Source organism: Brachyhypopomus gauderio, chromosome 20 (assembly GCF_052324685.1).
Source record: "Brachyhypopomus gauderio isolate BG-103 chromosome 20, BGAUD_0.2, whole genome shotgun sequence".
NCBI classification, from domain to species: Eukaryota; Metazoa; Chordata; class Actinopteri; order Gymnotiformes; family Hypopomidae; genus Brachyhypopomus; species Brachyhypopomus gauderio.
The window spans coordinates 14,199,693-14,225,177 of NC_135230.1; the positions used below are offsets into that span (position 1 = coordinate 14,199,693).

The 25,485-nt window shown below is 41.2% G+C and overlaps 1 protein-coding gene and 1 long non-coding RNA gene across 5 annotated transcripts; one reads left to right on the forward strand and one right to left on the reverse strand.

Moving 5' to 3' along the window:
- The first annotated feature begins 1,979 nt into the window (after nt 1-1,979).
- On the forward strand, nt 1,980-5,400 carry LOC143484330 (uncharacterized). Its single transcript, XR_013122607.1, has 3 exons — nt 1,980-2,112; nt 2,925-3,047; nt 5,048-5,400. It is a non-coding gene; the product is annotated as an uncharacterized LOC143484330 (long non-coding RNA).
- On the reverse strand, nt 2,646-25,415 carry LOC143484328 (cystathionine beta-synthase-like). Of its 4 annotated transcripts, XM_076983009.1 has the most exons (16): nt 25,171-25,413; nt 24,799-24,883; nt 12,202-12,458; nt 10,549-10,655; nt 10,283-10,417; nt 10,128-10,207; nt 9,829-10,033; nt 9,637-9,728; nt 9,356-9,481; nt 5,744-5,828; nt 5,073-5,178; nt 4,501-4,578; nt 4,078-4,212; nt 3,784-3,892; nt 3,572-3,656; nt 2,646-3,006 (listed from the first exon to the last, which is right to left on the reverse strand). In XM_076983009.1, the coding sequence occupies exons 3-16, from the start codon at nt 12,450-12,452 to the stop codon at nt 2,876-2,878; spliced, it is 1,725 nt and encodes a 574-aa protein (XP_076839124.1). In that variant the 5' UTR covers nt 12,453-12,458; nt 24,799-24,883; nt 25,171-25,413; the 3' UTR covers nt 2,646-2,875. The 4 variants fall into 4 exon arrangements, 3 of the variants coding, with proteins under 3 accessions (XP_076839124.1, XP_076839125.1, XP_076839126.1); XM_076983010.1 differs by lacking the exons at nt 24,799-24,883; nt 25,171-25,413 and adding an exon at nt 16,551-16,672; XR_013122606.1 differs by lacking the exon at nt 4,078-4,212 and having other exon boundaries at nt 2,955-3,006; nt 4,515-4,578; nt 25,171-25,415.
- Between the last annotated feature and the right edge of the window lie 70 nt (nt 25,416-25,485).

Genomic DNA, 25,485 nt, shown 5'->3' on the forward strand with positions numbered 1-25,485 from the left:
CTTCACGTCTTCACGTTCTCTCATGTTTCGTCCTGGAATTACAAGAGGCTCGTATTTGTTAACCTAATACAAGAGAACTATTCAGTCAGACAGATATTTGTTGTGAAACCAAGTAGTTACAATTTCAAGCATTTTAAAGTACTTTAACCTAAATTCCAGCACTTTTCAAACCTGAAACATATAGCAACATTAAAATTGGTCAGGTAAATGTTCATTCCCCTGTTTTGAGGGGTGTTTCTACCACATATCGTTTTGGACAAAACGCCTATCGTTTCGGAGAACACTGCAGTGACGCTCGCGAAAGTATAAACGCCTCCACGTTCGCGCACCCCCCCCCCCCCCTTCCCGCTCAACAACTTACGTTCGCCACCCCCGCCGCACCGGACCTCAGGTCACAGGTATCTGCCAAAATTGGACCGCGGACAGTTTTAGTTGAGTACGCCTGCTCTAGACTATAGACATGCTTAACATTAACATGAACACTGGTCACAAACCAACAGCAGATGGGTGTTTTCTCTTACCATCTATGCCTGCCCGTATGTACACTGCACAGATTACATAATGCCTGACAGCATGACTTAGATTAGACAGAGGATTAGGACAAAGATGACAAATTCCCATCCCTTACTGACTTGCACCCCCATTGATATGGTTCATGTACAGTGATGTCAGTAATCTTACCACTTTTTTCGGTAACGAGTAATATAACGCGCTACTATTTCCTGTCCAGTAATCAGATTAAAGTTACTTATCCAAATAACTGTGCGTTACTATTTATATTTTCCCTAGTAAAATATATATTTTTGCTTTCTTCTTGGCTCAGTTCTACTTTTGCGTCTGACCGTAGCGCTCGACTCCGCACGCTGCGCGCGACCCTGTAAGAGCGCGGGCACGTTTTACAAGTCATTCTGTGCAGGGTCCTCCCGTAACGATATGTGGTAGTGTAAAGAAAAACCCCTCAAAAACAGGGGAAGGAACATTTACCTGACCAATTTTAATGTTGCTTTGTGTTCCACGTTTGAAAAGTGCTGGAATTTTGACTAACGTCGCCTACTTTAAAATGCTTGAAATTGTAATGGTATTTCGTTTCACAAGCTGTCTAAGTACTTATTAACCTCGTACGTTTCGTACTTGGCGCTACGAACGTTTCGGGAAACCCACCCCAGTTCGCTTGTATTACGTTTACAAATAAATTTACAAATAATACCGCGCAGCTACACAAACGTAATGTCAGGAGATACTGTAGCGACTCCTACTCCTCACGGCGAGTCTGGCCCTTTAAGTGACACTGGGGGGGCGGAGCCTGCTCGCACCAGGGTTGCGTTATCAATAAAGTTTCCCTCCTCGGGATTTTTGGATTAAGCAGTTTCTGCCTCGGTTACCGAACCTGCTTCAATACATTGTTACTGTTAAAAATGCACTTCCAATACAGTGAGTATTGGAAAATTTTATTTTGCTGCTGAATGTAACTACTAAAGTAACTTGTAATCTAACGTAGTTACTTTTAAAATCAAGTAATATGTAACGTAACTAAGTTACTTTTAAAAGGAGTAATCAGTAATCGGATTACTTTCTCAAGGTAACTTAGCCATCACTGTTCATGTATGCATGAACCAAAAAGCAACAGCAAAACAAACCATTAGAGCAGGATCACCTTAACATGCCTTTAAAAAAAACACATGCTGGCTGCAGGCATGGTGGTCATTGGCGTGACTGTCTGGGCTGAACATGGGCCAGACAGCCACGCCCACGCCTGCCGTCCACGCCTAATGATTTTTTTTGCTGTTGCTTTTTGCAACCAAAGACTCCGGCTTGCTACATGCTGATTCCTGATCCGGCGGCTTCCCCTCGGGGCGGCGTGTGGCAGCATTAGGCTGATATTAGGGTAATCCAGGGGCTTTCACCTCATCCACGTCAGAGGCTCAACTGAAAAACCCCAGCGGAGCCCTTTTTCCAGCTGAGGGAGCACACAGCAGTGTGTAGGGGGGAGGCGAGGGCTCGGATGCTCTTACAGGACATAATTGTGGAGGGAGCGGCTGGATGTAGCAGGAAACTGAGCTCTGGTTCCACCTCAAGCCACTTCTGACTGGTTGAGGCTTGTTGTCATTCATGGTGAGGAGGCGCAGCCCACAGAGTTAGTATTGCCAATCAGATCTGATCTCTGATGTGGGCAACTCAAAGGTCATTGTGGTTTTGTTGGTGCAAATATAGATGCTGGAAGACTGGGTTAAGTGCAATCAGATGGCTACAAGCAAATGACTACAGAAATACATCTAAAAACATTTCAATTACATCATCATCTCCATCATCTATGTTACGTTACTGATCATACCTAATTCGTAATCAATAAAGAAATTAATTTGTAAAGTTCATTTCTAAGACTGTTGATACTAGCAAGAGTAATCATCCCACATAAACAAAAGGGTGAAATGTACACTGCTTTGTCTCTTAGAGCTTACTTTCAATTACCGCAGATAAAATCCTTGCATGCCAAGTTTGTGAACCAATATGTTTGGCTCAGCCACAGAGGAGTGTAAAATATCAGAGAAATGTCAAAGAAAAACCAACTGGTTGATATTTTGCTCTGATTGTGATATATAACAAAATTCATTAAAGCGTGAAAGAAAGGGGGAAGGCAGTTTAACAGCAGGGGGATTTTATTTCTTTTTTTCCTTCTAGGGGAAAATTATCCCTGATCATGGAAAACGTTTGCAACATTGAAAAAACTACGGAATGTCTGTAGACTTACACACTCAGTTCATAGTAAAAGTTTTGACTCATGACCCCCTAGATATTAGAGTTGAGCCATTCGTGGTCAGACGATATAATTGGTTAATGGATGGGAAATGCTAATAGAAATTAGCATTACAGCCAATTACAGCTCATCTGTGCATTTAGACTCCAATCTCTCTTGTTTCTCACAGGTGGTGATAAAGTTGAGTAGATCAATCGGTGTCACAACTCCAAACACCATCTGCTTCAGGCTGATGGACCCGGGTGTCAAATCTGGAAGCACGAGAGTGATTATGCCACAAACACATTCACAGGTAAAGAGTCTTTGCATTCAGAAGGTATGTAAAGAAACACTTCAATTATTAGTTGTATTAATATTTTTGAACAAAGTTATCAGTAAACCAACGGGCCAGACAATTCTCATCATTAAGGTTTTAAACATATGCAAACACTGTAGCTGTTTACATGCAGAACCAAACTGACAAGCAGTGATATTTGAGAGCCGGTGGAGAGAGCTTGTATGAATGTCTGGAACCGACACTTTTACTGTTACTGTGTTTACTTGAATAAGGAGCATTTGTTTAAATGAGCAAGATGGTATCCTCATGACGTCTTTATGTAAGAACATTGTAGCATATACAACAAACACAACTCTAATTGTATCTAGACAGCATGTCCAAGCCAAACAAACATCTGGTTCTGAGTAGCAGGACGTTGACCCTTGAACTAATGTGTTCATCTGTGAAAATGACAACCTTAAGTTACCCATGTTCTTGAAGTGTGGGGGCAATGAGAGATAAGGAAATGTAGGAAGCTTTGTATGAGAGTGAGTGCTCACACTGAATCTGCTCGTGCACCACCAGGGCAAAGTGATCCGTCTCCAGGATCCGGGAGAGCTTCCCCAGGTTGTCAGTCAAATGAATCTGAAGGAATCAAGTTGTCAGCCACTGTATGAAACTTCTTCATTTTTTACAGGGTATCAAGTATAAGTGTAGCATTGTCCTTCGGCCAGCAGAACATCGTTGCCGAACGGAAGGACATGCTGCTTACCTGCTTGAACTGCTTGTAGAGCACTTTGCTCACAGGGTCAGAGGGCATGACCTTTCCAGCAAGCACTGAGGCTAGCATGTTCCCCAGTGTTACCATACCAAGAATCAACCTTAAAGAAAAAGATGAAAAAATACACTATATATGTTAATGGATCAGTTGTGTGAGCAATTATGAAGCTATCATGAAATGTGTCTGGTTGTGCCTACAAATTCTTAATACATTAGACATCATAACAGGGAAGGTTCATAGCCCTTTATGCTGATGTGTGAAAGAGGGAGAGAGACAGAGTCCCACCCGGCCTCATCAACCACTGGGGCCTGGTCGAAGCCCTTCTCCTTCAGGACTTTAATTGTTTTTTGACAGGTGACTGTAGGCAACACGGTGAGAGGATCAGAGAGGTTCAAACTCTGTAACCTAAGATTCCACCACCTGAGAGAGAGAGAGAGAGAGAGAGAGAGAGAGAGAGAGAGAGAGAGAGAGAGAGAGAGAGAGAGAGAGAGAGAGAGAGAGAGAGAGAGAGAGAGAGAGAGAGAGAGAGAGAGAGAGATGAAACCCAAACTTGTTCAAAGTGCTTTTTTAAACTGTGATTAAACTAAACTGCAAAACATAACTGCACAGTGACATTTTCCAGCAAATTAAATTTGAAACTGTGTAACTCCTGAATTACATATAGCCTGTCTGTATATACAGTGACCACTTCGTATGAAGAGTCCTCACCAGGGCTTTCTAACCATGAAGTCTTCTTCTGTGAGAAAACCTTTTTGGAACATCCACTTGTCACTCAAGAACTTGGACCTGCAAAAGAAGAAGAAATGTTACATTTAGGGTGGCGTGGTGGTGTGGTGGTTAGTGCTGTCACCTCACAGCAAGGTGGACTGTGTTCGATTCTCGGTCTGTTCTGTGTGGAATTTACATGTTCTTCCTGCACCTGCATGGGTTTTGTCCACGTACTCTCTAGTTTCCTCCCAAAGTCCAAACACATGTATGTTAGGTTGATTGGTCACTCTAAATTGACTGTAGGGTGTGAGTGTGTGTTGGGCCATGTGACAAACTGCCTACCTGACTAGTGAGATTAAGCAGTACAGATAATGGATGTTACACTTACAAGATCAGAACCAAAGAAATGTGATCTGGGCACACTGACTCAAACATAACTAAGGCATCAATGTTTACAAGCTACTTTAAACTTTGGGAAACCCACACAGTTTTGGAATTTGCAACACCCTCCTCCCTTAACTAAGCCCCTCCCCCTGGCATTTCCCAGAGACTCCTGGCCAAACGCTCCTCACATGTAGTTGCGGATGGAGTCCGGGAGGATGACCACACAGCGCTGACCCTCCTTTAACTCTTTGGCCACCTTCACCGCTGCCGCCATAGCTGTGCCCGAGCTGCCACCTACCAGACAAGAAGTTTAGACTGAAGTGAGAAATGGAGACTGATGTGAGAAATCACACACACACACCTTTTACTGAAATGTTTCTACTGACTTGGTTTTAACCTGAAAGTATTCTTGACACAAACCTACTTACGCTCACATGCGGATACATTTTGATACATTTTCTCTCTCAAAATGTTACCTGAAGCTCTTATTTTCCTGTATCGTATATTATATTATAATTCATGTTTGTTTTGTTACCTGAAGCTCTTATTTTACTGTATCATATATTATATTATAATCCATGTTTGTCTGCTTTCTCATTCTTTCATCATTTTTTTTCATAGGTTTACTATCACTCACCGTTGCAAACACAGATAACGAGGCTCATATGAAAACTCATATGAGTTTTCATGTTTAATTAAACCTGCTTATGTACACACGGCAGAAGGTACTACTATATGATTATTTCTTTACTGATTTCCTACAAAGCATGTCATTAAGGTTTATTTTAGAAACAGATATAACGCTAAAGTTTATTAATGGCTATTTTGTTTATTAAAATGATTCCACGGTTTGCCATACCACACAGCAGCCCTTCCTCTCTGATCAGCATGCGGCCCATAGCAAAGGTCTCGTCATCACTGACCTTGTACCAACGGTCCACCACCTTATAAGAAAACACACACACACACACACAAACAGCTGTGGGATGGCTTACAATATGGGTAGCGATAGGGGTCTCAGACTCAAATCACCACAAACTTTATTAGAAAATTTGAAAATGTGTGTTGTCTCCTGGACTACACCACCAGTCACCACTAGAGGGAGCCAATCTTCTAATCCAGCCTTATCAACCTGATGATCCGCACCTGCCATTTTGGCTTTATATAGGCTGGCTTCTCAGCATGAGTGTTCTTGTGTCACAGTCCAGCCCGTATTGGTATCTCGTTTAGTGGGACATTTCTCCCCCTAATTCTCATTTTTTCTTCTGGAGTTCCTTTTCTAAGGTTCTCCACGTTCCCCCTGCACCATCCTTCAGCCTTTCTCAAGTGTTCAATCCTTCACTTACCTGTTTAATATTTTGTTCAGGGAATTTCCTTTTGTTTTTTTTCCTCTCAGTCCTAGCCAGCTCTTCCCCTGGTGTTCCTGAGTTAGATTTTCCTCTGGTTTTACTATTGCCAGAACGTTTTTCGTTAACTGCATTCTACTAGCGGGGATTTTTTGTTCACCTTTCTCTCAAACAACTAGCACTTGAGTCCTCGTTACAAAATGTATCACTATTAGGTACACCTTAACTCCCTTAGTGGCACATGTGTCAGCATGTAAAATATATGACAACATTTTTTGACAGATATATGACAGAACATGACAGAACTTTTGTTAACCCTAGTAACACAGATGTTTCAAGATAAACACTATTACACATCCCAAATAAGTGGTACACACCAAAGTGTGATTGGTCGGGTTGTCTAATAGATTGCAATTCTGAACCAGCACTGGCATCTCCTAGAGATTCAACAAACTACCACTATTTTATGAAATGGAAAAAGACTTTAAAGGAGCAATAAGTCACTGTACCACCAAAAAGAGCAGCAAACTGCATTTGTGAAAATACATTTTATTTTAAATGCATTTAAATGTACTCTACTGCAACTGACATGAAGATGCAATTTAAGTTGTAGTTCTGAAATTAACCAGTTTATAATCCATAGATTTTATCATGCACATGGAGGCAGCCATGTTTAAAATAGATTTAGTACAGAATCTCTGCAACACCAGGCCAGTAGGTGTCATTATAATCACCATTTTATAATGTAAAGAAGAATCATAGGAAAAATGACTGTCAGTTAGCCCCCCAGCTATCATCCATGTATATTGTGTTTATTTTGCCATGTGGTTCTGTCTTACACAGTCCCTCTTCATGTTGTAACCGGGCCCCCTCGTAACTGGTTTCATGTGTACCTTTGTTTAGTGTTTCTATACAGTCTCTGACATAAGTTCTGTCGCTTATCCATGTTGTGCAAACAAAAGCTTATAACCTGACTTTTTTAGAAATGACTTGTATGAAAGCTGAAACCCTCCCAAATGAGATTTAATTTACGAAAATAAATTTGCTTTACTGCAGAAATATTGATCATTTAATGAACACAGAAAGGTTAGATTTTGGCAAGACAAAAGTTTTGTCACCCACAGAAAGTAAGCTGAAAATCAAACAAATAATTAACTTCATATACAAATATATGCTTCATAACACTGGTGAATGATGTTGTGGTGCTATTAGAGCCATATTTAATATTTTGTGTGACTTCTACGAGCTTGAAGGACCGCATCCATGTGGTTCGACAATGATTCATACAATTTATTGAATGCAGTCTTACATGCCTCCCAGAGATTTGAAGAGACTGGAGATGTTTTTGACAAGCCCAGGTTCGGCATACCTCACAAGACAACAGCTCGGGAGGAACGTTCGTTGGTTAGAAAATGCAAAGCCAGTCCCTCTTCCAGTGCAGCAGAGCTCCACCAGGCCTGGTCACCTGAAGTCCCTGTGTCAACTAGAACAGTTTGTAGGATTCTGGCTCGAAATGGCCTCCATGGTCGAATCAGTGCTCAGAAGCCAGCACTAAACAAAAGGCAGGTAAAAAAACCATGTGGCATTTGCCAAGGCCCACAGCCTGCTAAACGGATGGATGCTGGAAAAGTGACAGAAGGTGGATTTCTCAGATGAATCTTCAGTTGAATTACACCACAGCCGCTGCAAATACTGCAGGAGACCTACTGGAGCCCGTATGGATCCAAGATTCACCCAGAAAACAGTCAAGTTTGGTGGTAGAAAGATCATGGTCTGGGGTTACATTCAGTATGGGGGTGTGCGAAACATTTGCAAGGTGGAAGGCAATATCAATAGCCTAAAATATCAAGTATTAGCTACATCTTACATTCCCAATCATAAAAGGGGTCAAATTTTGCAGCAGGATGGTGCTCCATCTCATACATCCATTTGTACATCAATGTTCCTCAAGGCGAAGAAGATCAAGGTGCTCCAGGACTGGCCAGCCCAGTCACCAGACATGAACATTGAGCATGTTTGGGGTAGGGTGAAAGAGCTTGGAAGACAAAACCAAAGAATTTTGATGAACTCTGGGAGGCATGTAAGACTGCATTCTTTGCTATTGTATTAATCATTGTCGAACTGCATGGATGCGGTCCTTCAAGCTCGTGGAAGTCACACAAAATATTAAATATGGTTCTAATAGCACCACAACGTCATTCACCAGTGGTATGAAGCATATATTTGTATATGAAGTGAATTATTTGTTTGATTTTCAGCTTACTTTCTGTGGGCGACAAAACTTTTGTCTTGTCAAAATCTGACCTTTCTGTGTTCATTAAATGATCAATATTTCTGCAGTAAAGCAAATTTATTTTCGTTAATGAAATCTTATTTGGGAGGGTTTCAGCTTTCATATGAGTCATATGAGTCATGTTATAAGCTTTTGTTTCCACAACATGGATAAGCGACAGAACTCATGTCAGGGACTGTATATACCCTTTATTTGCTTGTTTGTGTTGCTGATCATTGTCTTTGTTTCTTTGTGCTTGTGTTTCTGAATATGTCTTTTCATGTTGGCTATGTTCATGTTTCGGATTCCCTTGAAGATTTGACCAATGCTTGCCTGTACGACCTTGATTTCGGAATGCCCTTTAATAAACCTTGCTCCAATCAGTGTTTGTGTCCACTTATTGCTCCCTAATGCCTAGCGCGTTACAATGACGTATTATTCCTTGTTCGTGCCAGGTTTCTCATATTGCTAGTCATCTCAAATTCCACCCACTAGCTAACTAAGCCACCTCATCTTTTTAAACTGTCACCAGCACAACGTTCCTGAATGGCTCAAAGAGCTTGGAGGAGAGCAAGAGCACGTCTGGTTGAAACCGTGCTGGGGGATAGGGTGGGGGGGCAGCCAATCACGCTCTCTCGGACTCCCAGCCAGGGATGGCTCTGGCATCACCGGGGATTGAAATGGGGAAGTCCATGTAATAGAGATTCATCCTGTAGCTCATCAATGAATGACCCAACTGATGATGCTCTGAAAGCATCAATAATTCATGCTCCTCTTTACGGACAGTGTTCAGAATTACAGTGCAGAATGTATTGTGGAATATATACGGGTTTGTGTATACATGGCCACTAACCGATTTGTCCAAAACAGTGGGGTTGAAGTCACTGCCAATGCCCTCCACCTCGAACTGTGTCTTCTCTGTGTGGTTGAGATCCTCAGGTTCGGCCAAAGTTGAGCCTTCAGGGTCCACGCCGATGATCTGGCAGACAGTGCCGACACCACATTGTAATCTTCACACTACTCAGCTTTGAATGTAATTTATTAGAACACAGCAGTCAGTGATGAATAACTAATATCTCTTTGGACAGCAAGGGAACAAGGCTGGAAGGAATCAAATCCAGACATGGTCTTCACCTGAACATTGGGGCATTTCTCCTTCATCTTGCGGGCAATGCCAGAGATGGTGCCCCCTGTACCAGCTCCTGCTACCAGCATGTCCACTTTCCCTGCAAAGATACAGTGGCCTTACACGTGTAGAACACAAGAGAACTCCTACCACTTAAGGTTAGTGGAGAACTTGAATAAATCCATAAGGTGAAAACTAACCATCACACTGTTCCAGTATCTCCTCTGCAGTGGTGTCGTAGTGAGCCAGTGGGTTGCTGGGATTACGGTACTGGTCCAGGATGTGCGAGTTGGGAATTTCATTCTTCAGGCGCCAGGCCACGCCCACATGGGACTCAGGTGAATCAAAACGAGCGCTGGTGGGAGTCCGGAAAATCTCAGCACCCAGAGCTCTCAACACGTCCTCCTACACACAAGATATGCTTGATGCTTATTCCATTTCCATACCACTATGTCATTACATGGACATTCAATAGTAATAACTGATTCTAACTTTCTACCTTCTCCATGCTCATCTTCTCAGACATGACAATGATGCAGCGGTAACCCTTCACAGCAGCAGCGAGAGCAAGACCAATGCCTAAGATAGAGTTAAAGTTGAACCATTACATCCCAACACACACACACACACACGCACACACACAGTGATGATTACCAGTGTTTCCAGACGTGGGCTCTATGATTGTGTCTCCAGGTTTGAGGACACCTGCTCGTTCTGCATCCTCCAGCATCCGCAGACTGACTCTGTCTTTCACACTGCCACCAGCATTAAAGAACTCACACTTCACCACTGAATACACACACACACACACACACACTCTGTTTGAATTGAAGGTTTACATATTTGTTTTTTACATTAGTTTAAGCAGGTTATGTAGGTTATGTTGCTCCAGTCAATGGCAGTATGGATTTCATACTCACGCAGCTCACACTTGAGGCCGAAGATCTTGGTGATCTTGTTGATGCGGACTAGTGGGGTGTGTCCGATCTGTCCCAGGATGTTGGGCAGGATCTTCAGAATACTCTGCCTTCAATGGTGGAGAAAAGTTACTCATCTTCAGTGTTACTGGAATGATACAAACTGGGGCACTCTTTGTGAACCCTATACAGATTGCACTAACAGACAACATAAATGTTTGTGTGGACAATGCATTGTCATCCAATACTGTCCGTTGTTTTGCTAACACACTAGCTATTGAACACTGAACAACTTGAACACTGCTGAACTAGAAGAGGGCCGTTATGGTTCTAGAGAGAGATAGAGATGGTATGAGGAGTATCTGATTTAAATTAAAATGAGTATGCCAGGAAGACAATTTACATTTGAAACAAATCTCAAAGTGCTACAGATTAAAATCACCAATATAGGAATGCATAAAACCAGCAGTTTCTTTAAGAATGATAACATCTACAAAAAAGAAATGGTTTAAGTCCTTTTTTAAAACTTTCAACAGTCTGTGGTGTCCGCAGATGATCAGGGAGGGCATTCCACAAATGAGGGGCGGCAGAAGAAAAAGCCCGATCGCCCATGGTGCTGAGTTTCGTTTGTGGAGGGAGGAGGCGGTTCAAATTTTTAGAACGAAGAGATCGTGAGAAGATTTGTGGTGTGAGAAGGTCTTTCAGGTATGGAGGAGCGTTTCCATAGATACACTGATAGGTGAGGAGCGAGATCTTATATTCAATTCTGGCAGAGATTGGGAGCCAATGAAGTGATTGAAGAACTGGTGTAATGTGTTCATACTTGCGTACCTTCATCAGAACCCGAGCAGCACTGTTCTGAATGTACTGCAGTCTCTGGATGCTCTTGTGGGGTAATCCAATCAATAGTATGTTGCAGTAGTCCAGTCTAGATGAAATGAAAGCTTGAACCAGTTTTTTAGCATCAGAGACATAGAGGGTAGGACGAAGTTTGGCGATGTTTCTGAGGTGATAGAAGGAGGTCTTGCAGAGATGCTTGACGTGTGCTTCAAAAGTTAGATGAGGGTCAAACTTTATTCCGAGATTGGTGATTGTTGTGGATAGAGGAGTAGTATGACCAGACAGAGTGGAGTGCCGATCAGCATCGCTTCAGTTTTTGTGCTGTTCAGCACAAAGAAAGTTGTTCTTCATCCACATGTTTATATCCTCCAGGCAGGCAATAAGTGCAGCTATGGATGTTGAAGTATGGGCAATTGTGTCGATTCTCATGTAGATTTGTACATCGTCAGCATAGCAGTGAAATGATACACCATGTTGATCAATAACTCAGCCCAGGAGAAGCATGTATAGATTAAAAAGGATGGGTCCAAGGACTGACCCCTGGGGAACCTCACAAGTCACTGCATGTGACTGAGACCTTGAGTTTCCAATATCAATACATACATACATTCAATACATACAGAAGAAAGTTGTTGTTGCTCAGGAACATCTGAAGAGCTCTAACAGTGATTAGGAAACTTGGGATGGAGAGTTCTTGGAAAAATACTTCAGAAAAATATAAAAAATTGAATAATCCTGGTTGGTGGAAAAATTACACAGTACTAATCCATAATCTTAATAGAGAAACAAACATGTTGAAAGCTAGGAACCACTCACCTGGGAGGATGCCAGTGTGGGGAGTCAGTGGGTGGGACCCCCAGACTCCAGGTACACTTACTGGGGAGGTCAGGGCAGATCCACTTCCTCTCAGAGACCCCATTAGTTTTCTGGTCTTTTGTTGAGCTTTCTTCTCCATTTTCCTGGAACAATATATCCATGACTTTGGCATTGCTAGCTCTGTTCTTGCCAGCAATTGGGCAGAGAGGGCTGGAGATGGTATTCTCTTTGGTGGAGGGCACAGACAGCATTCTTTTCTGGACAGAGATAAAAGGTGGGGCCACATCTACAATTAACATGTACAAGGGCTCACAAACTGTTCATGTTCAGACATCATAGTTTAATCTTTGATTCTTGTTAGTGAAGAATATACTGAATATTTATGACCATGTGATTTTTCAGGTTTTCTTTTTTAATAAAATTGCTAAACTTTCTACATTTGTTTTTTTCTGTCAAGATGGGGTGCTGAGTGTACATTAATGAGAAATAAAATTAACTTTTTTGATTATTTGAATGGCTGTAATGAAAGGGTTAAAAATTTAAAGGGGTCTGAATATACTTATACTTACTTACACTGTATATGGTTTCCTGGTTCTGAGCAATGGTTTAATTTTTCTTGTATTTTCACTGATTACCATCAACATTCCTGTCTGATGATGCCAAAACTGACATCCTCTCACTGCTCACTGGCCTAATGATCACTGTCATGTGGTGTTCAGATGCAATCCACCGATAATCATATTTATTTTATGTTTAGTTTATAGAGAAGAGCAGGAGACTTGGAAATATCAGAAAGGAGAAATTAAATATCAGCGATACAAAGAAAAATAGCATTCCAAAATCATTTGCCAAAAAAGTTTATGTATTTAGGCAGGAGGTCCAATAGGAATACCAGCAACACAAAAGGTTGGTGTGACTGGGGCAGATTTTGGAGCAGCAGTAATATTTGCAGTTGTCACGTTACAGCCCCTGACCCCTCCCTTTTGGGCGTGTTTACGTTGTCTACGTCTAGTCTTCTGCGTCTGTGGATCTCCATGGGTGCTGTTCTGTCTGAGAGTTCATCAGTCTCACCTCTGGCTCGTCTCGTCAACACTTGGAGCTTATGTGGTTCGTCTATTTAATGTGCGTTCGTGCAGTGTCCCGTGCTCGTCTTTGTTAGAGTCATTAATGTCAAAAGTCATATACGTTGATGTGTGAGTGTTATACGTGCGCTTTCTGCAATATTTGTTTTCAAAATAAACGTATGTCAGTGTATGCAGGAGTGGACTCATGCCTCGTCCTTCTCGCCGCATCGATCGTAACAGCAGTGTCGTTTGTAAGTTGGTGCGTAATAGTTTTTATCAGACAGTTAATATCCAGAAGGTTGAGGTTTTTTGTAGGGCAATGCCCTGAAATCAGTGGAAGCGGCAGTAAAAGAGGAATCCCTAATCTATGAATCTTCGATTGTTTAGGAGCATATGTAGAAATTGAGAATAGATACTATAAACAAACAAGGAAAATGTATACAGTGCAAACACACAGGAACATGTAATATGTAAAAATCATTTTTTAAGGTTATTCAAATGAAGATACCAGATCAAAGTCCAAAGATCCTGAACATCTGGTGAGGCTCACATGGATTGACCCAACCTGCTTGATAAAATTATATTTTGCACCTGTCTTTGCTTATATTAAGCTCATAGCACTTGAATAGATCCTGTGCCAAGCCTGGGTGAGGGGAGTATGGGCAAAAAACCTCCCAGTTCTGCCAATCCACAGATGAGGCCGAACCAAACTTGGAGCAAGTTAGTGAGAGGTGAGTGCATTAATGCACATCAGCATTAGCACCGTGTCATAAGGCAAAAGTGATAACCAAGTGGCGTGGTGAACAAAAGATTGATATTTTGGGTCCATGGCCAGGAAATGCACTGAGAACCTTTGGTCAGTTCTCAAAAAGATTGAATACAAACAAAAACCTAGACATTCTGATCAACTCCAATCACTGATTAGGTAAGTTTCACCGCAGCATTAGCTTCTGGGCAAAATCTTGTGTGATGGATAGGTTGCCATCCATGCATTTTTGATGAAACGTGTATCTGCCCCCAGCCATATACTGTTGGCACCTGACCCACCTCCTCCGGTGGACACTCGTCTTCCACACCTGATTCCTGTCAAACTTCAATATTGTCAATACATCTCTCCCTAAAATATGTTGTATAAATCTCTTGCTAGTTGCAAACCTTACTCAGACTTTTTAAAATCATTTTTGACCCTCCCTTCTTCTGGCTTCTGACTCCTAGTGTTTGTGAAATATTTGTGATCGCTGTATTGCTTCTATGACTTTTGAATTCCTGCCTGCACCATTTAAAATGTTTTCGTTTACCCCTGCCCTAGTCGGGACTTTTGGACTGTGTTTGTCTGTCTGTAATGAAAAACCTGCCTATTGGTCTATCTTGTCTCAATCATCATCACATTACACCAATATCCTTATAGTGTTCATAAAACATATTGAATACAGTGGGCAGAACTAACTGGTGACACTCTGCAGTAATTTGTTTCCATTTGTTGAACATTGAGGGTATGCATGAGACATTTTATCTAGACATGTCATGTCTGGCTCAGCCACCACCTGTCTGTCAAGCCTTTGCTTTTCTATGTGCCCAGGGCCGGAGTGGACCCCTTTTTCAGCCCGGGAGTTTCATGCCCAAATCCGGCCCAAAATAATTTTTCCCTCCTAATCGGCTCAAACTAGAGACTGATATGTGCCGGCCCATCGGGAATCCTCCCGAATCTCCCGATTAGCCACTCCGACTCTGCATGTGCCTCATTCTGTCACGTCTTCTCATCTAAATCTTCTTTGCATACAATAAAATTATGCTAAACTCAACTCTTGTGAGTACGTTTTCTATGAGCAGTGATGGCTAAGTTACCTTGAGAAAGTAATCCGATTACTGATTACTCCTTTTAAAAGTAACTTAGTTACGTTACATATTACTTGATTTTAAAAGTAACTACATTAGATTACAAGTTACTTTAGTAGTTACATTCAGCAGCAAAATAAATGTTTCCAATACTCACTTTATTTGAAGTGCATTTTTAACATTAACAATGTATTGAAGCAGGTTCGGTAACCGAGGCAGAAACTGCTTAATCCAAAAATCCCGAGGAGGGAAACTTTATTGATAACGCAACCCTGGCGCGCGCAGTGCCCCCCCCCCAGTGTCACTTAAAAGGGCGAGACTCGCCGTGAGTAGTCGCTACAGTATCTCCTGACATTACGTTTGTGTAGCTGCGCGGTATTATTTGTAAATTTATTTGTAAAAGTAATACAAGCGAACTGGGGTGGGTTTCCCGAAACGTTCGTAGCGCCAAGTATTTCGTAACCTCGTATGAAACGTACGAGGTTAAGAAGTACTTAGCGTTACGAACGTTTCGGGAAACCCACCCCTGTTCAGTCAGACAGCTTGTGAAATGAAATACCATTACAATTTCAAGCATTTTAAAGTAGGCGACGTTAGTCAAAATTCCAGCACTTTTCAAACGTGGAACACAGTGCAACATTAAAATTCTTCAGGTAAATGTTCCTTCCCCCCTGAGGGGTGTTTCTTTATACTACCACACATCGTTACGGGAGGACACTGCAAAAAATGACTTGTAAAACGCGCTCGCGCTCTCACAGGGTCGTGCGCAGCGTGCGGAGTCGAGCGCTACGGTCAGACGCAAAAGTAGAACTGAGCCAAGAAGAAAGCAAAAATATATATTTTTACTAGGGAAAATAAAAATAGTAACGCACAGTTATTTGGATAAGTAACTTTAATCTGATTACTGGACTGGAAATAGTAGCGCGTTATATTACTCGTTACCGAAAAAAGTGGTAAGATTAGAGTAACGCGTTACTAAGTAACGCGTTACTGACATCACTGTCTATGAGACACTGGCTTCTCACACCATTTTATTTGCTTACAATATGGCATTGATTTTTTGGGATATTACTGTAGTGTCAATTCCAGTAAGATTTCAAAGACTTTATTTAAGGTATAAACAGTCATAATTTATATCAACAAGAAAAACAAAAAAAAAAAGAGGAGCATCTGAGAAATCTGGTAGTATGTAATCTGGCAGTATGTAATCTGGGTGTCAGGTGGTATGAGCAAATGTGCATGTTAATTAATTATAATGTATTAAGAGCCACCTTCAAACTTGAAGAACCTCATAGGAAAACTTGTGCAAATGTTGCAAATGACTGACTTATGAACAACTGCATCCTTATTTCACAATAAAAAAAACTATAACAATTTGTGATGTTCATTATTCGGTTAATTAATTTCCATTAATATGAAGCTAGCAGTATGAATAAAGAACTGGCTTACCTTTGTAGGCTGATGACTGTATGGTTTGGGGATTGAGAATTTAAAATGTAAATTTCCAGTGCTTTCCAAAAGATTCACCAACAGTGAACAGCTTTTCAAAGAGATGCAATTTTAAAGGAAAGATATCACCAACCGCCACACCCACCCCTCCCCATCCCCCCTCACCACTGGATTTACACTACAAACACCTTAATGTGAAGTCTGCTGCCTAGCCGTGCTGTTGAGCCTGTTTCACCTGATGCTTGATTGCTGTGGATGGTTTTTTATCTGTCTTCTGACCTTGCATTAGCCAATCCTCATCTGCTCTTGATCACCCTGTTTCTCTGCACATCTGTGCTGATTCTTGGATTATCCTTGTTGTGTCTGTATGGCCTTGTTGACCTAATCTTGCCTGACCACGCTCCTGAACATATGTTTTGGGCTTGGTATATATTAAAACCTACAGTTTTCCTTACACATGCTTCTGATTCTGCTTTGAATCCTCACTAAAGCGATCATTTTGGAATTGAGGACATTTGAATTTGCATTGTGAATGGCTCCAGTAAATGTCCCTTGGTGGGATGTCTCGTGGCAAAGGGTATGGAAATAGTATCAATTTGTAGTTAGGCTCTATTTAAATGCATCATTAAAAACACATAAGCGGCATATAGCAATTGTAATGAGGACCCCTGTGAAATACTTGTAATAATTGTAATAAATATATACAAACAATCTGATTGGCTGAGGTGTTCTGTGTGGATATTGTGATGTTTTATCACACCAAACTGTATCAATCCACTAACACATTACTAAGTAACAACTAGCAAATAACAGCTAGAAACTAGCTCCCAACTTAGCTTTGCCTAGTTGTTTTGCATTTGTCTATGTACAAAATGAATACAATGGATGACAAATACAATATTTGACCAGACTCTGAAGGACAGTGTGATTGCAGGCGCACATCAAATTCCAAACCTGCTATTACACTGAAAACATTTAGGTTGTCTGTTATATGGCAGAAATATTAAACACACTGGAATCGGCTAGAGACTCCCACTAGCTGACAGAAAAAATTTAGTGCTGTCCAAACATCATAGTGTAAGACAATTTGTGATTTGTCATTGTGACTTTTAATTTTAACATTCTGATTATTCCTTACTGTTTGTGACTCTTATTTTGAACATTGTGTTCATTCTACTATTGGTGTCTGTCTCTCAGCTGGAACTTGACTCTACAACTACAAACTGGACATTTGAGCATTACCTTGCTCACAATGAACATTTATTGACACAGAATTTATTAAACACCGAATAAATGTGCTTTTCAAAACTATAAGTCACATGTCCCCTATCTGTTTAATCAGTGCTACCTGCATCCCAGTGCTTAAGTACACACATAGTCCCTCAAGTGCTTAGGTTGTCGGACAGCACGTTCAGATCTAGTGGTGGTAAAATGTGGGCTCACAGCACTCCATAATGGCACTGTGTTGCTTTGTGTCTCAGTCCGAGTTTGGTAGTCTGTGTTTGTCTCTGTAGCTTTTTTTCGCAGATGACAATGATTCTTTTTCAGGATACCACCGCGTTCACTCTACCCTTTTCCCATAAGATGTTTGGCTCCAAAGGCTGACCTTGCACAAATTCACCTTGTTCATGAGTCCATGTCCTTAGCCGGTTGTTAGTAATATTTTGATTTTGAAGATATTTCTTTCTCTGCACTCTGCAGGTTTCACATGCCAAAAACCCATGTTTCAGGTCACTGTGAAGACCTTTGCTTTTGATACATCTGGCAAAATGTCATCTGTTGTTGGAAGCTTTATTGCATGGTCTCAATACGTATCCTGAATCTGCCATTATGTTCCTTCACTGACACCATGCTGCTGTTTCATTTGGTAATGCATTCTACTGGTCAATGTTCTCACCCGAAACCTTATTGTATGCAAATAATCTGCATCAAACAGTTTTGTTTATTTCAGGGCTACAATGTTCAGCTATTTTTTGAGCCCTCTGCCACACTCTCTGATAAGGTAGTAGAAAAGCTTTTGTGTCCAGCAACGTTGGATACTTTGTTCGAAACGCCGTTACCACCGTGTTTCAGCTTGTTCTGTCTCGTAACTCTATAAATGGTATAAACTGTTTGTCTTCCTTAATAGTTTTTAGAACTCTTTCCTGACACTGGTGAGTTGTGAATCTGTTCTCCTGGCCAGCTATGGAACACTGAGGGCTGAAATTCATACTGCTGTTTGTGAACCCTGAAGGCTATAGTCTACATCAGGAGTTCTTAACCTGGGGGCACAAAATAAGGTGTTTTCTGAGTTAAATGTGCGACGAATCAGGTTCGAAAAGTACTTGGAATATGGATTTACGCAGACAAGCGAAGGAGAGGATGCACGACTGCAGTGTGTTCAGGGTTGCCAACTTTTCAAGATCGCTTGGAGTGAGATTTGAACCTGGAGGGGGTGCTGAGTGTAAATTGTTATCGGGCGGGTGTAAAATGGACACAAATTAAATATTATGTCGCGATCGATCGATCGCAGGTGATTGGTGCCAGAGCGAACTAGTAACTCATTGAATCATAGATATGGATCAGAGGTAAATAAACTAGTTTTTTTTTTCGGCGTGAGAAATCGGAAGTGTGGCGTGTGAAGACAGTCAAATGCGTGTGTCTCACGCTCAATGCGTGAGAGTTGGCAACCCTGGTGTCTTGTTTGTGGCGAAGTGCTAGCCAAGGAAAGTCTCAGGCCCTCCAAGTTGCTACACCATTTGCAGACGAAGCACTCGAGTTTGCAATCAAAAGCTGTGGAGTTTTTCGAACGTAAACTGGTTGGATGGTCGCAAAATTTACTGGAGCCTAAAAGGGGGTCGCACAGTGAAAAAGGTTAAGAACCCCTGGTCTACATGTAAAGACATGTCTTTCCGATAGCTTTCTTTCCCAAACCGATGGCACTGGTGGTCATACATTTGGGGCTGGGGATGGTCAGCAGAGGTCGGATGTAAAAAATGACTCCTCTTGTGATTTTTAGGCAGGTTTTCTGGGGTCAGGAAAAGATCCTCCGCTGCAGTCTACTGTCCATTCTGCTAAGGTGGAGCCTTTGTTGTCCGTCACGGCTAGTTGAAAGGGAGCAAATTGTCATTGAGCAGCAAAGTGATTCCTCTCTGGCTCGTTGCAGAGCCTCTGTAGTAAATAAGGATGATTTGAACAAGAAATCATTTGGCTATTTTTGGGATGGGGAGTTATTGATGCATAAAAGGGCACCAAAAGTATTGAGTGAATTGGAATGTGGATCAGTCTGCCAGCTAGTTGTCCCTCAGAGGTTTCACAGGCAGGTGTTAAGACTTGCTCACGGTTTTGCTGATCATCTGGGGGTAAATAAAACAACCGTATCTTGCGTCATTTTTTTTGGCCCGGATTTAATCTGATGTAGCCAAATTCTGTAGATCATGCTTGTGGAATAAAATTAATTGGGACCAAATGGTAGCAAAATCACAGGAGGGTTTCTTCTAAAAGAGATATGCCCTTTGAAGTAAGGATTTCATGCAGGGTCAAGAAAGGGTCATGGAAAATAATTGGCAACAAAGATATGATATGGGGATCTTGGAAGATTGGCCAACTAAATTCTGTAGAGTGTGCAAAATAAATCCATGATTGGTGCAAAACAAGATTTTACACAGCAGTGAGGGGCACATGGTTTGGGTGGAGTGACCAAGGTATAAGTATTTGTTTTAACTGTAAATAGTCAGATCTCATTCTCTCTTAAAGGAGCACACTGCATTGTGTTGTTAGTTCTCCAAATAAAAACTTGTTTGAACTGCTCGAGCGACTCTGATTTCCTCTGTACACATCAAACGAACACACGAAGTGAACGAACGACACATCAACATGCTATAACTGTCAGCTCGTTGGAAGGCCAAATCATGTTATTCCTCCAGCACCTCTTGACCTATTCCTGTCATGAGTGAGCCTTTTGAACATGTGATTTTGGATTGTGTAGGCCCATTGCCACAAACAAAATCTGGTAACAGGTACCTATTGACAACAATGTGTGCAGCAACACACATTGTGCCTTTTCGCTCTTTGAAAGCTAACACCATTGTTAAAGCCCTTATTAAGTTTTTGTCTATCTTTTGGCTTCCACAAGTAGTACAATCTGATCAGGGTTAAAACTTTATGTTCCGACTATTTAAGAAAGTGATATTCCAACTTAAGATAAGACACCAAATTTCTAGTGCTTAGCATCCTGAAAGGCACCTTAGAGAAATTATTGAAATCAATGTTGCATGCCTATTGCTTAAGAGTCTGATAAAAACTGGGATGACGGAGTTCCGCTGCTTTTATTTGCCATTAGTGAGATTCCACAAGAGTCTTTAGACTTTAGTGCTGCAGACTTGGTTTTCGCGCACGCAATTCGAGGTTCACTAAAGCTGTTGCCAGAGAAGTGGGTACCCAAAAGAGATAATGCTACCATGGTTACTATGGTAACTTGCATTATTACGTTAGAAGGAATTATCCATAATTGTTCTGCCTCCAATTCTTTTCTTTTTACAGTGAGACATAAGTTGAGTCACATTTTTGTCCCATCCCCCATACAGGGCCAAGTACGTATTCCTGCAGGCTGGATCAGCTCCAAATAGGGACTAAACTCCAAACAGGTTGACCTTAACTCCAAATGGGTGTGCCTTCCCTTAAATCTGTTATTGGTCATATTCAGATTTAGAGGTTTTTACGGTACTACTTCAAAGTTTAATGTATTTTTCATTGCTGTGTATATCTTTGTTTTTGTCACATACAGTTAATTGTTGCATTTATTTAATAATATTGTACAAGCCACGTTGCAGTGTTTGCTAAGATGAAATGGTGATGTTAGCATTGTTTGTTTACATGTTAAACGTATGAGCGGTTTAGGTTAATGTCGATGTGTGCATGTTTGTTTTCTTATCTACGAGTATTACGCGAGTATTACAAAAACAACTGAAAGTCTTGTGTTGGATGGGCAATGCAGTAAATGTTCTCTCTATCACTGTCCACTTTGTGCGACTAAGGTTTTTAAACCTTCTGATTTCATTACTGCTACGCGGCACATTGAGTCTTACAAGGCCCACTTTTCCTGGCTAGATAGTAAGTGCAATGCATGTAGATTTTATAATAACGTAATCAAAACAATGTGATATTAACTCGCATCGAACATCTACCTCTACTTTACTGCTATCATCTACTTTACTACAGGCATTGTCAACTGGAAAAAATTCTCCAGAGAATTTTGCAAGGAATACAGAGTAAACTACAGCATCTCTGAATGCCTGAATTGCAAGTCCCTCTGCAAGGAGTGCCCACCAGGTTACAGGGGAAGAGGCAAACAAGAAGAAGTGCAGGGATTTTATTCCACTGTGGACTGGCTGGACTTCTGTTGCCAGGATTGCTTTTTTGCAGGAGGTCATTGCTAAAACAAGTAGAGAAATGGGTCTGTTGTTGAAGTTGTCTTTGTTTGTCAAAGATAATAAAATTAGTGATACATAATATTTTTTGTTTTTTGCTTTTTTGCTTTTGTTACTGTATTTTTTTTGTGCTATAGTTGGTTACTTTAAATCAGGATAGCATTTAGTCCTATGTTTTTGCTTTACCGAACCATACAATACTATTAAATATAAATACATTTAAATGGTGTAACTATTGTATTGATGCTATGAAATGTTTGATTTTAAATGTAAGTAATAGTGTTATGCACAGCAAATGCAGAATGCCTACATGCGCATAGTAATTGTTCGTTCTTGTGTAAAACCAAAAACTTAATGGGACCTTGCATTCAAATTAAATGCAAACCAAATGTTCATTTATGAAAATAGATGGGAGAGAACATTACAGAGAGGGAATGCCTACACAGCCTTGCAGATTAGGTCCCTCTTTGCATAGAACAACAGTCTCCTCTAGTCTGCACAATGAAGAAAGAGGTAGGGTGGCATAAAGAACCATTTCTCAATAAAATGTTCTTGGTATACAAAAAGTTGATGACAATGCGTTTGTTGACTAAAGTCCATAAATCATATAAATCATATTGGTTTCTGATGCATACAAATACCCATTGATCACGAGCTGAATTAATTAATTAATTAATTAATTGATTAAAATGAATTTAAAGTTTAAATTTATTCTGCCTTCCTCCCGAAGACGGCCCCCACCACCGGCGGTCCTTACGGATTTGATGATGAATTAATTTAAAGTTAAGTCGAAAACTGTAAACATGTAAACAGTTAATGTGAAATCTAAACAGAGTACTGATTACGATGCGGATTAAACCGGGATATAACCCACAAACTATTAGACAAGTTTTAGTAAGTAAAATGGACATCGCGATCTGTAAAGCAGGGCTATGTGTTGAATTAACTCAATATAAAAGTGAACAATAGTTTTATTGTATCATCAGGATAACTGTGGTTTCCTTAATACAGCATGTTTACACACTCCTATGTCCCGGAAAACCCACCAAACTTCTCAACCACCAATAAGGGAGTTCTCCGAGTTCCGCCCTGCCTTCTAGAGAGTTGTCCTTCCCATTTGGAGTTATGCCACTCCCATTTGGATGTAGGGGATGCAAAGTGCATGTGAACACTTATTTTGAAACGCGAGTGATCCTTTTGTTTTGAGCCTGGTGGGCACGGGTTGGGGCTCGTGGAGCGGTCGCTAGGAGATGCGGGAAGCGGAGTGGAGAGAAAAAAGAGGTGTGTGGAGAAAAGCGAGTGGGGAAGCGAAAACTTGTCTGGTGGGGCTGAAAACCGCCAAAGTTTGAACTGATTTATTTTATGAAGACGGAGTCTAACCGTACGACCGAGAGGGCTCATACGGTTTCTTTTCATTCACAACGCGCAGGAGAAGCTCATTAACTCTGCGTAACAGTGGTTTTTTTTTAATATATATATTTTTTCTCTTTTAAACGGAGTTGAGTCCGTTACGAGAAGCACTAGAAGGCGGGCTAGTGGCTCACATATCCTACAGTAAACTTTCCCGTGCCGAGAAGGAGAACGAGTGCTGAATGCCCTTCCGTTGTCGGTGACGTGGGAGAGGGGAAGGAGTTACAGCGGCGCCGTCTTCATTCAGCAAATGAGAGTTCGCACAGACTTGCCTCTACGTGATTCTCCTTATGTTCCTGTCGGAGTGAGGTACCCTGCCATACTGACATCCTTCAGTGTCTGCCCCATCATTACAGACTGGTAATTGAGCTTCACCTGTCACCCAAACCAAAGACTCAGTTCTTTTCTGTTGATAAGTGAGTGTAATATTGTAATGTTGTGTTGTACACTCTGGTGTTAGACCCGGAGTAGAGAGATCGCTGTTGTTTATGTTAATTCTTTGATTTTACGGACTGAAATTCCCGGTCACTCAAAGGGGAGGAGCAACGGACGACCTGTATGTGTATGCTGTGTTACCATATGCAGTGTTTTCTTTACATTTTTTAAAAGATTTTTTTTTGTTGTTATTGTTATAAATATTTTGAATTGAGTATTGACTGTGTGATTGACTGATATAATAAGAGAGGGGAAGTTGAAACTGCACAGGGAGAAATAGTAAATGAATGGTAATAATAGTAATAGTAATACAAACAAATAATCTATTGCATTTTTCCCATCACCATTGCCTGATTGACCTGCCTGGGAGTAGGGGCGTCTCTCCTGTTTCGCTAGATCTGAGAAGGGCGGGACAAACACCATAACTAGAGAGGTGTTCAGCTGACATTTTTTTTCTACTTCAGGCTCCACCGTGATTTTCCCTATACCTGAAGCCCCCCTTGTCACATCTCTAGCATTCACTCAGATAGTCCTTTGCAGCGAGACAGACACAAACATACTTGCAAGAGTGAGTAAATGAGACCTAAAGCATCGGAAGCGAGGACCCAGATCCTGTCGCTTTCTCGGTCATCCTAGGTGAGGGATTTCCTTTAAACCCCTACTAGGCGGAGGCTAACCCTCCGCTCATATGGAGTTATGTCACTCCCATTTGGAGTTATGCCACTCCCATTTGTAGGTTTTCCAGCCTGCAGTAATACCCTTCTCTACAGGGCTGCCCTCACTGACGCGGTTCAAGTAGCGCCATACGCAGTACCCTAGTGCCTGTAGCCTACATTTAAATTTTAATGGTCCAATGAAGGTCATTTAAAAACCTTTAAAAAATTAACTAAAAAAATTTCCTCACTTTATTTCAGGATGTGAAATACGGACATGTCCCGGGAAATATGGACGTTTGGTCACTATATCTTAATATATTTAATAAAATGACAACCCACCTTGTCTGAACCAGTGCTGTCAGTCCAAGGAAACAGAGCTAATCTGGAGGAGTTGAGTCTAAGAGTTCAGCTGCATGGCACAATCCTGTCACAGCAGTTTAAATCAGTTTATCACAAGCATTGAAATACAGATAACAAATATGTAATATTAGCTGATGATTAGTTACATCTAAATAAAATTGTGAAGCCTAACGTGACGGTTTATTGGCCTTGCTAACGAGTAAACGAGGCTAACTATTGGCAGTTAAGTTACCAAAGCTAGTTAGCTTTAGTTAGCTTGCTAACTTGTGGACTTTTCCTTAAGAAATGTTAGCCTGTATAACTCATTACAAAAAATATCAGGCGACATTGTTCAATAGCTTCTTTCCTTACTGAGGAGTCGGCAACACAGTATCTGACCCCGTCTAGGTGGTGTATCGAAGGTGTGATCGTCAATGTCGTGCGGATTCACCGCTCGGTAAAACGGATCTGTATATAACTGTAGAATTACGACCCGAACCGGACCAAATCCGCTACACATATGTGCTTTACGCGGATCTGGCGGGAGAAAGGCGGACCGATATCGGAGTAGTCTGCTATATGGGTCTACACTTGACTTTATGACTCGTGTTGTTAAATGAAAAGTGCTTCCAAGGTCACAGCAAACTGATCACAGCCAATCTGAAAAGGAATTAAACTACTACTAAG